Source organism: Blennius ocellaris (genome assembly GCF_963422515.1).
Source record: "Blennius ocellaris genome assembly, chromosome: 11".
NCBI lineage: Eukaryota > Metazoa > Chordata > Actinopteri > Blenniiformes > Blenniidae > Blennius > Blennius ocellaris.
Window position 1 is genome coordinate 15,396,746 of NC_137660.1, and position 11,334 is coordinate 15,408,079.

At 41.9% G+C, this 11,334-nt stretch overlaps 1 protein-coding gene across 2 annotated transcripts; it reads right to left on the reverse strand.

Moving 5' to 3' along the window:
- Positions 1-286: 286 nt before the first annotated feature.
- On the reverse strand, positions 287-10,779 carry kras (v-Ki-ras2 Kirsten rat sarcoma viral oncogene homolog). 2 transcript variants are annotated; one of them, XM_080504955.1, is made up of 6 exons: positions 10,472-10,779; positions 8,220-8,337; positions 7,334-7,512; positions 6,769-6,928; positions 5,218-5,342; positions 2,719-2,854 (listed from the first exon to the last, which is right to left on the reverse strand). In XM_080504955.1, exons 2-5 carry the CDS (start codon positions 8,328-8,330, stop codon positions 5,223-5,225), a joined length of 570 nt encoding a protein of 189 aa, XP_080361081.1. In that variant the 5' UTR covers positions 8,331-8,337; positions 10,472-10,779; the 3' UTR covers positions 2,719-2,854; positions 5,218-5,222. The 2 variants fall into 2 exon arrangements, with proteins under 2 accessions (XP_080361082.1, XP_080361081.1); XM_080504956.1 differs by lacking the exon at positions 5,218-5,342 and having other exon boundaries at positions 287-2,854; positions 10,472-10,772.
- Between the last annotated feature and the right edge of the window lie 555 nt (positions 10,780-11,334).

Sequence of the window (11,334 nt, forward strand, 5' to 3'; positions counted from 1 at the left end):
TCTTGAAACTAGTTTATTTTGGGAAAATGTGTATATTTAATCTAATTTAAACACCCAAGATAATCCGTTTAAAGCATGAAGTGCTTCCCATGTCCGTTTTTAACCACTGGGCGCCTTTAAGCTCAGCAAACAAAATGTTTCCCCTCATATAAATATTTTTAGTACTTGTTTATTTTTAAAATATAGACACATACACACACACAACTTGTAAAAACTAAAACTAGGCGCACTCTGTCTGGTAGAGTGGAAGAAAAGCCCCTTTATGGATTTTGTGGTCTAGCAGAAAGAGTCTGACCAATGCGAGTGAAGAGTGCCACCTGCTGGGAAACATCGACGTGATCCTCATACGTCAGAGAAAGCAAACTGTAAGAAATCTGTCTCCTTTAGAAAAATGCAATTTCAGGCATCTATGCTACAAAGCAGTGTCAATAAAAAAAAAGTGTTCCCGCTTACTGCAGCGGCTTACAGTGCCGGGATGGACCTGGTGTGCAATTAGCTCAGGCAAGTTTAATAAATGAGAGCAACAAATGAGAAACAAAAAAAAAAACGAGGGTCCTCTTTACTTTGTTCTTTATTACACATTAAATAGGAGTGGTGAGATTCATGGCAAAAAATAGACTCATTTGGGATCAGATCACCACTCTACACTGCCCACAACAGGTACGTTGTAAAGTGGTCATTCATTCACTTCCCTCGACCTGGACCCAGTCACACTCTCTAGTCACATACACAGAGCGGAGTGAAACTCCATTAAAGCAACATTCATTAAGACACACCAACAAATGAAGCACAATTTACAAAATATGCACCTTTCAGTATCACAACTATACAAAGGTTGTTAAAATACGATCCAGGTATAAATGATACATTTCAGAAATCAGCTGTTGGCACGCAATAAAAGGAAGAGGAACATTTCAAACATTACAGTAAAACTACTTTTGCAACAGTATTGTTAACAGGAGGGTTCCTTAATTAAAAATTGCATTAACAGTTATTATCTACTTCATGAAAAAAGAGGTAATAATAAAGTGGGTCAAAATCCATTAATCCCAAAAACAAAATGCATCATGTCTGGATTCTCTGTGTGAATAATATTGCTCCCTCTCTTAACAGTGTTTGTGTATCTCTCGTGAGCACATGGGACAAAGTAAATGTGGGCTCAGCTCTCCCTACCGTCTAAATTTAGCACCTAATGCAAAGATAAAAGGCAAACAAAAATCCCCAGGCAAACGGTTTGTGAATACAATGAGAGAGGGTGAATAATGGGTTGACCCAAGGAAGAAACTAGGACTTCTTTAAATAATTTCAGACGATTTTGTCTAAGAAACCAATTTGATGGCAATTATTGCCTCATTTACAAACATCCGTTCCAGTTACATCACAATGATACACTGGTGTGGTGAGAGAAAATGACAAATTATTTTTTTGCTGGACAATCATCTCTGTTGAAAGGCAGGCCACTAAGCAATTTCAACACTTTAGCAAACGAATCGAGGAAAAAAAAAAAAAAACTTTTGAAAGGCTCTGAAAGGGAAAGTCTGAAAATCCATTTGGATGACATTTTGAACAACCTCTGTTCCACACCAAGACAAATATTCCTGACAGCTGCTTAAAGGACGCATTCTGCTTTCTGACCAAACACAAGTACAACGAGGTGACAGCTTTTCTTTTTTTTTTTTTTTAGGGGGGGGGGGGGGGGGGACTGTGACTGGAGAGTTAAATTTAGCATTTAGCCAAACAAACTCCTCCAATATGAAGTCCTGTAGGAGGAACGAGTTCACAGCTATTCTGCAACACAGCAGTGAAATGATTACTTGTCAGGATGAATCAAAACAGTCTTACAGTCGAGCCTTGGCCGAGAGAGATGTTGGAAAGTTTCAAACTAAGGTTATAAGAAGTAGAAATCTCTGCAACAGAGAACGACCAACATGACTCCTGTCCGTTATTCCACAACAGGTCAAACACCCCCATTGCAGGCGCCATTCATTGTATCAACCAGAGGCAAATTGCAATCAGCATGTCATGTAGGACACAATGCATGCAAAAAAAAAAAAACACACACATCTCGTCTCATGTAGGCAAGAAATCACTCCCCACACAGTACAAAGCATTGACAAACTGCAAATTAATTAATGGCTAATTAGGGTGTTAAAACATTTGGAGAAGAGTAGAAGTTCGCATGCATACTTATCAGTGACATAACTAAGTCTTATCTAAAGGTCGTTAGAGACGGGACATTACACTGTGGCTGGGACATTTGGATCTCGTCTGGCTGAATCTTGGTCCTTTCGTCTTGCACCTTTTTCTATGCGAGCGGGATGAAAACTCATTCTTTGGCATCCCAGAGGGCATTACATAATGTTTCCCAGGTCGCAACCATTTAAGCTAAGGGGGAAAATTAACATACATTTTCAATGAGTAATTTGTCAAATGTGACTTGGGACGCAGTTAGCTCCCAGCTCTGCAGCTAAATAGAAAATCATCCAAATCTTCACAATCTTACAACATCAAAGTCATCAGGCTGTTGGACCAATACGCATCGGCAAACTGGCACTAAACTGGAAATTAAGCTTATTGGTGTCCAAGTAGCAAATAACAGAAAGGCAGAAAATTCAGGTCAGGTTTAGTATTGTGGGTATTGAACAAGAAGCTAATAATTTAGTGTAATGTACAAAATGTATTACTTGAACTGTTGAAGAAAGTTTCTTTTTAGTCTGTCTTGAAAAGGGGTGGAGGTTCACATCAGTGTACACTTTGTCTTGGACTTCTTTTTCTTCTTTTTGCCCTCCTTGCTCATTTTCTCCTTATGCTTCCGGATTTCTCGCACTAATGTGTAAAAGGCATCATCAACTCCCTGGGAAAGAAAAGAGAGACAAAATTGTAAAAAAAAAAGAAAAGGGAATACAGTCAGAATCAAGGGGTCGGCAGTTATCATTGGGTGAGAATTAAAAATACAGACTGAAGTCAAATCTCCAAAAATCATGTTGGCATAATACAGTGTGACACACATTAGAAATGGATCCAATAGAGGCGTCGCTTTGACGCCACTGATTAAAAACACAATACAGAATAAAAATCACAGACAGTCACTGCAGTTACATGAGCCGGTATTTTTCCTTCTGGAGGCAATCAATAACCACTGGCAACTAAAATGAGAGTTATCCTGTTTGCAGTTTTCATCTCTGTGCAATCCACAAACACACAGACTGTTAAATGTGCTTGGCACCACAACAGGTTGGCTCTAAAGCTACAGGTCTGTGAATAATTTGTTTTGCGAGCAGAGGGCAACTCTGCTAATTGGCCTACAAAATACTAAAAACAGATAAGGTCTTCTCTGGAAAGATGCACCTCAGAGAGAAGAGAAGAAAAGGCAAGGAGTGACAACTTGGATTTTATTGAGCGAGCATGCACTGCTCAGAAGATAACCCTGAGACAGTTTATTAAAAAAAATTCTAATCCCTCTCAAAACTGAAGGTTTTCATTTGAGTGCACCAATTTATTCAGGTTGAAGTGTTTAAATGAGACTTCCATTCGCTCCCTGGCCTCTTATTGTGATTATTGATGAATAACAGGCTTCATGGAAATGCAGCTTGTGTCTGTTGATGCGACACTGATGCAAGTATAAGAGCACCCCAATGGTTCACGTAGTGCAATAAATGCGACAATAATCAGCAAGGCGCTGTGGAGTAAGAGTGCCTGGTGCCACTTCAGGCTGTGACAGAGAGAGCAGGGAAACGAAGAAGATGAAGGGATTCGGAGCTGCGGGGAAACCGTTCTCACCAAAACAAACACACCACTGACATTGGCGACGTGTCGGTGAGTTCCCGAGCGGACGTTCTCCACAGCAACGTTCCAGCATTTGATTCAATCCCAAGTTCACCAGAATTTCCTTTGAAATCACACGCGGTGGCTCGGCAGCTCAAAGATGATTTCAGCACATTAGGACACTTTCACACTGGCAGTTGGTCGAAAATGTTTCACAGTGACATGAAAACACTTGCGTTGGAATGCGAGTGCCGACCGAGCACCTTGTACCGAGTCGACCTGACAGCGGTGATGTGTTTGGAGCAATTCTTCCACATTTCAGCAGGATTCTTTTTAACAATGGGTCGGGAGATAATGAGTCTCTCTGAAGCAGAAGCAGAAAGAACAAACCCCAATCAAAGCTTCTTTTTTTTCTTCTTAATGGTTCCAGTTTAGAAGGAAAACTGAGGCACAAGATTTGTTTGTTTTTTTAATTAATTGTGGAATCATTACCTCAATTGTCCTTGTTTGTATTCATCCATCTGTACATGTACATCTTTTCTTTTTTTTGTTGGTATACATAGGTGCAGTTAAAAATCTATATACAATAATCAATGGAAGATTATTTCAAACCTCACAACAAACTAAACAGTTTCATTTATTTCTGCCTGGTGGTTTGTAAAATAAACGAAACCGCAATCATGAAATGTCTGTGTTAAGTATAAGCTGCATAAACACACACATTTGTTAATCCAATTACACAGGCAATAAGATAAATATGAAATCAAGATGTTAAACCTAGAGTTTTATAGATAACTGCACATGCTGGTACATGTTAATATTTAATCCAAGTCGTTTTAATTAAATTGTGGAAAAGAATGCTTTTTTAAATATTTGAAACGCTGTTGTCAATGTGCACAAACATGCAAAAGAATGGGCATTTATTTTCACTGAAGCAGCTTTTTATCTGATCTGCTACTATCGGTCGGTTATTTGTCGTTCACTTCAGTTACTTTTATTTTAAACGTACGTGCATTAATGCAGCGACGTTCAATGTTATTATGTCGAGACTAAATAAATGAATCCAGTGTGAAAGCAACCTTCCATAATAATCAACCACAAAACACAGACACCGAAAAGGGAAGAAGTGGTCAGCTGTTTCAGCCTGTTAGAGCCTCACCACAGCCCCAGTAGAAACCAGCAGGTTAGCTCTGAAAACATTTGAAATACCAGCTCTTACTCTGAATCTTCTCCCGCCTTTATCACAATTCCCACCGACAATACACACACACACACACACACACACACACACACACACACACACACACACACACACACACACACACACACACACACACACACACACACACACACACACACACACACACACACACACACACACACACACACACACACACACACACACACACACACACACACAGAGCTGGTGGGTGCACGGCTGCATACACTTACCCCTTTCACATCACAACACACTTTTTAAGCTTGACACAGCGCGGAGTCTTTTCTTCCTTGCTGAGCTTATTGAGCCGGTAGAGCCTGATCTCCCGTACCAGAGTGTAAAAGGCATCTTCCACTCTCTGCAGTATGAGACACAACTTTCCTCAATGCTGAGGAACAAAGGGAGGGGGGGACAAACTGCACGGGCGCATGTGTTTGCAAGCTACAAATGCAAAAGAGCAAAGCAGATTGGTGGACTGAGGTGGGCCTGCTTTCAATGTGTGGCTCCACTCATCAACATCGCCTGAGACTCCTGAGATCAATCATGTGAATACTGAACACTCACCTCCGGTAGGCTAAAAAAGGCTGAACTGCAACGGGCACACGTTTAAAAACACGAATAGGAAGAAGAAAAAAAAAAAAATGTCCTATCAATTACTGTCCTGCCTATATACATGAGGGGTGTTTTTAACTGTACAAGAGCAAAGTGACAGCAACAGATAGAGTATAGATTAAGACAATGGAGAATTCATTAGGGTGCAAGAGAAACGTTGTTTAAAAAAACATATAGAATTATTTAAATGACACTAAAATGTAAGGATAAAGAATCATTTTAAACCATTTTGAGTACATAAATTAAAAAACGATTAAAAATTGCATGTAGATTTTTTTTTTTGGGGGGGGGGTGTCGCTGAGATTGGACAAAGAAAGAGAAGCAATGACAGCTGCTTGTCCGGCCCCAGTGAATTACTGGGCCTGCCTCGCGTAGGTGAATGAAGCTGGAAGAAATTGTCACACATTCCCAGCACACCAGAAGGAGCCCTGATTCACCGCAGCTCACAGAGAGAGATTTGTGTACAGATCACGCCATCAGTCATACAGCAACCAAAGGCCATGCTCCCAACACACACCGTCATTTGTGACACCGCGGCAAATCGTCCGGCACCCGGTCACCGTAACCAGGAAGCACGATCATTAACCCGCTTGAGTAATTACCGACAGTTTGTCCTTTCATGCACGCTTCTTGCCACAAATTTACTGATTATTTATAATGCAGGATCCTTCGCAGGTGGCCCTAATGAGGATATAATTTCACATAACCATGACAGAGTAGCATGCAATGATTACATTATCACCCATTATTTTAAAAAAAAATCAATTAACCAGGGAGCATTTAATGATGCACAAGTCATTGCCAGAGAAATTTCCAAGCAACCTTATTATAAAAAAAGAAAAGAAAAAAAAAAAGGGACCGTTAGAGACCGTGAATGTGAAACAAATCAACACCACCACAGGAGTCCCCGGTGCTTCTTGTGATCCATGTAGCAAAATTATTAAGCCTGAGCGCAGACATTTGCCAGAATTACTACAAGCTAAATTTCCCAGAAGTAATTAAATTCCCGAATTAAACTGAAATTCATCAAATGACTTCCAGTATCTCTGTGACCACATGCGCCTTCCTCCTCGCCATTCAACGTGTCAGACCTGCTCTGGAATACTAAAGCAGTTGTGATGAATGTGGCGCGTCATGGCGGAGGGCGTGGTCGTCCCCGGCTGAACTCTCACCTGTCTGGTTTTGGCTGAGGTCTCGATAAAGGGAATGCCGTAGCTGCGTGCTAAGTCCTGAGCCTGCTTGGTGTCCACAGTCCGGGACGGGAGGTCACACTTGTTGCCCACCAACACCATGGGGACGTCCTCGGAGTCCTTCACACGCTTAATCTGTTCTCTGGACATACGCACACATGGCAGACATGTCAATGTGTCAGAAAGTGATGATGCTACGTAAAAGTAAAGTTAAAAAAAAAACTAGAAAAAAACGATTGTGACTTTCAATCAGTGCTACAAAAGATTGTGATGATTTTAGAATTTTCTAAACACAAAAATGCATTTTTTTTCAAAGACTACACTTTCAGACTTGAAAGCATTTTGTATTTTCTTTTAATGCAATAAAGATTAAAATATGCAGTAAATGTTGACAATATTCATCAGCTATAATTTCCACTGAACCCAGCCGCAGATGCTGCAGGTCATTAAACCGCCACAATCCAGAAGGCGGTCAGCCGTGAACAACGCGGGCAGGCAGGACGCATCATTCACAGTGGAGCTGCAGACCGCAGTGACCTTTTCTCACCTATAGTGGTGAATGTCCTCGAAGGACTTGGTGTTGTTGATGGCAAAGACACACAGGAAGCCCTCTCCTGTTCTCATGTACTGATCCCTCATGGCACTGTACTCCTCCTGACCTGCAGTGTCCAGGATGTCCAGCAGACATGTCTCCCCGTCGATTACTACCTGCTTTCTGTAGGAGTCCTGCAAGAGGAGGAGGCAAGAGAGAGACATTAGAACACTGGGATTCATAGGTTCAGTATTACAGAAAGGTTTAAAAATGGCACAAATTAAGAATTATCCAATTTTAATACACGTGACGTCACTGTACAGGTGTTGAGAGACACCTGCAATATACCAATGGGGACGATGCATGACTTCAAAATCACGCGTAGTGATTTCAACCCGATTTCAGCATTGTTCTATAAAAATGTTAATTGCATAATTCTCAAGGGCTCTGTATAATTATGGAGGGTCTCACGTTGCAAAAGGACAAGGACGTGCTCATTTCTAAAAAGGACTTCGGGTTTTCATCACACTGATTCAATCTGCTCCAACACAAACACTGTCCAGTCCAGTGAGCACTCATAATTTCACAATAAAATAAACTACGACTCCACTCTAATCTGCAACAACATCTGGAAATAAACAAAATCATGACCGGACATTTCACTCTGCATATCTTTGCCCGTTGAGAAAGTAGACAAGCAAACACTGAAAGTTATTAGAAACCTGTTGGGTGTCTTTTTAAAGCCTGAACCTGTAGAACCTGCTGCAACTCCTTTAACAGAGCAGTTTCACCTTGGTTCCGTCCTCTCGTCCCCCGTCCACCCCCCCCCCACCACCACCAACATAAACACAAAATCCACAGACAATAAGAGATACACCAGAGTGCACGCAATATACATTACCTCAATGGTGGGGTCATATTCATCCACAAAGTGATTCTGGATGAGCTGAATAGTAAGTGCGCTCTTGCCAACACCACCAGCTCCCACCACAACCAGCTTATATTCTGTCATGATTCACCTGTGGGACCAAAGGAAGAGCGTTTAATATGCGACATTTACACAGTCAGCTGAGTGGCATAGCAGTTCATCCAGTGCATTCTGGTCGAAAGAAGTAGCTCAGTTGCATCTTTGAACATGGAAACATTTATTTAAAAATAATTAGACATCAAGCGCCATTTACTCCCTGTCTCCTCTGTGTGGCAATCTGTCATCTTAGACAGAAACCTGCAGGCTTATAATTACCCAACAGAGAAAATGTTGATCTATGAGCAAAACTAACAGAGTAACTTAAAAAAAAAAAAAACCTCCAGTGTTCTTTTACTGAATCACAAAAAAATTACAATCTGTACCATTAAGACTTTTATTCTAAGATTTAACAATACATTTGTAGAATAGAAGACAATCACAAAAATGCAATATAATGGTTAGTGTGCATGACAATAAGTGAAAATGAAACACTAAAATCAGGATAGGATTACAAGAATCAAACCAACAGCCCTTGAACATGTAAATGAAATGTTACAGATACTGTCTTTAAAACAAAATTGAATTGTGGCTTCATATCAGCCCTAATCAGACACTGAGGTAAGACTAATAAAGATAAAACCGCCCGTTTATCAAACGTCTAAATCCAGCCGCACAGGCAGTGTTGCAGAGTCGCAGCCACACAGCAGACACTGACCCCAGGCAGAAATCCATGACGTTACATTAAGGCTCCAAAATTGACAAGCAGCTGGGAGGCTCTGTGCTGTCTGGCCGCTTTGTGCAGCAGCTCCCATCAACAGTGGCAGCTGGCCTTTTCAGGAGTTACAGCACATCATGCTCAGAACTGCAGGGAGGAGTTCTTGTCAAATCATATTGCCATGTCAGGACAAAAGCCAGAATGTGGTTTAAAAAAAGGATCTGCTTGTTTGTGTTCACAACACTTATTTTTCCAACCCTCCCTGAGATGATCAGTTGTGTGTTTCATACTATGCCCCGACAGTCTGCAATGTATACTGATAATGTGGCTCTTCAGATAATAAACTTCAAGACCTGCTGTGTCTTTACCTGAATGACTTCGTGTAAGATTGTTTCTATAACTTTGTCTGCCAAATGTTTCTCTTGCTTTTACAGCTTATGCTAAAGTGGAAATTGAATTACAGACAGTAGTAAATGTTAAATCCGTTGTGTCTGGTGGTTTCTGTGCAAGTACAATTGATTTTCTGGCTGTGAAGCTATTCGCAGTGCACATTAGTGTGGTCGAATCAAACTTTGGGAAAGTTATGACTGGGGCATCTGATTGTTTTTTTTTGGGGGGGGGGCAAAAGAAAGCATGTCAAGTTCTTTAGGCTGGCACGTTTTTTTTTTGTTTTTTTTACACAACTACACCCACTTTTCAATACATCACATGGGAAATAAAATATACAATTGATATGATGCAATTAAACTGAAACGCATACTCTTAATATGGCTGACAAGTCATGACAAATATATCATTTAAAGAGATCAGATGTTCTGAACCATAATTAACTTCACCTTAATCGTCACAAAAATTAACTTTTTCCATGACATTTCTTTTCGATGCCCTGCATATCTGGCTACTTTGTAACATTTCCCATCTCAGTGGAATCAACAAAATGAAAGAGTGGGAGCATCGGAAGCCTCCGGACTGTGTGTGGCCGCAGGTCTGGAGGAGTTTGACGGTAGATCCGCGGCTCTGTGGCCGCAGGCTCGCCTCAAGCTGCTGCTAGCTGTAGCTTAGCACTGGAGCTCGCCCGGGAGCCTCCGAACTCCTCTCCCCGAGCCTCGCACCCGGCGTCTGTGTCTCCGGTTAAAGCCGGGGACACAGGGACCGGTTAAAGCCGCGTGTGCCGCCCGGAGCGCCGGAACGCCGGCCATTCATTCAAAAGGGGAAGGGTGCAGCTTTTTTGAGGCCGCCATTGGCCGGGCTAGCTACCCGCTCCGCTCCGCAGTGCAGGGCCAAGACTCCACTTTACCACTGGGCGTAGTTTTACACCAACAAGCAGAATCAACATGGTAGCGGCTTGTTTAAGTGTGTGAACGCGGCTCAACCCGTCCGCCGCACGACAGGAGACAGTAAAACGCAGACAAACAAGACTGAACGCGAACAGTGTGTTTTGTTTTGTTTTGTTGTTGTTGTTTTTTTTTACCTTTTAAGCGAGTGGAGTTCCGCGTCCGAAGTAGCGACCAAACAAGTCAAGCTGATAATCCCCTCGCCTCGCACGATCTCTGCATTTCCTTATTCTTCACCAAGAACGGCCGCATTTAACTCGGCCTGCCGTCGTTTCGGGAGCGCGAGCAAGTTTTTTTTTTCTTCCAAAAAAGACACATGCAGTGGCCAAATTTAATCGATTGAACTTTCCATTTGATCCAGCGTCCGGGCCTAGCTGCGTTTGGCCTCCTTTTACGTGAATATGGGCGGATACCAGCAGGGCGCACTTTACCCACAAAGCATAGCTGGGGATTTCAGCCGGTCCACTCCGGGGCAAGTCACTCCTGTCACTCCTGTCACTCCTCTCACTCCTCTCTTGAGTGTCGCAACGCACACTGCCAGCTTATTTATAAAGCCCTTACTAGGGTTTGCAAAACGCACAAATATATATATATATATATTTGTCTGCATACAGATAATTACTTTAATTTATTTTAATTGACACTCGAAATGTGCAAATACCACAGATTTTTTTTTTTTTTTTTTTTTTTCATCAATAAACCTTCATCTGTGATTAAACAGCGATACATGAATAATCTCCATGTGTGATGGGGTAGAACGTTGGAACAGGTCACACGGCGTCAGTGTGAGGACGTCTCCATCCTGCTGCTGCCTGCAGCAGAGTCAACAGAATCTAGGGGGCGACTCCACTTTATAAAGGCTCTAAATATAACTGGAATGTGGTGGAGGGACGTCATTCCCAGGCAAGGAAATGATTTGGCAATCCCTTGTCAGTTTTCCTACGTGTTTCACGCGGGTGCGTCCTGCGCGCCGCATGCGCATACGATGCGCATTGGTTGG

What these genes read in the sequence shown, in the direction of transcription:
- kras (XM_080504955.1), bottom strand. Translation starts at nt 8,330, where the DNA reads ATGACAGAATATAAGCTGGTTGTGGTGGGAGCTGGTGGTGTTGGCAAG. An exon ending in AATATGACCCCACCATTGAG is followed by an intron (nt 7,513 to 8,219) that starts GTAATGTATATT and finishes CTCCTCTTGCAG; the next exon opens with GACTCCTACAGAAAGCAGGT. An exon ending in GAGGACATTCACCACTATAG is followed by an intron (nt 6,929 to 7,333) that starts GTGAGAAAAGGT and finishes GCGTATGTCCAG; the next exon opens with AGAACAGATTAAGCGTGTGA.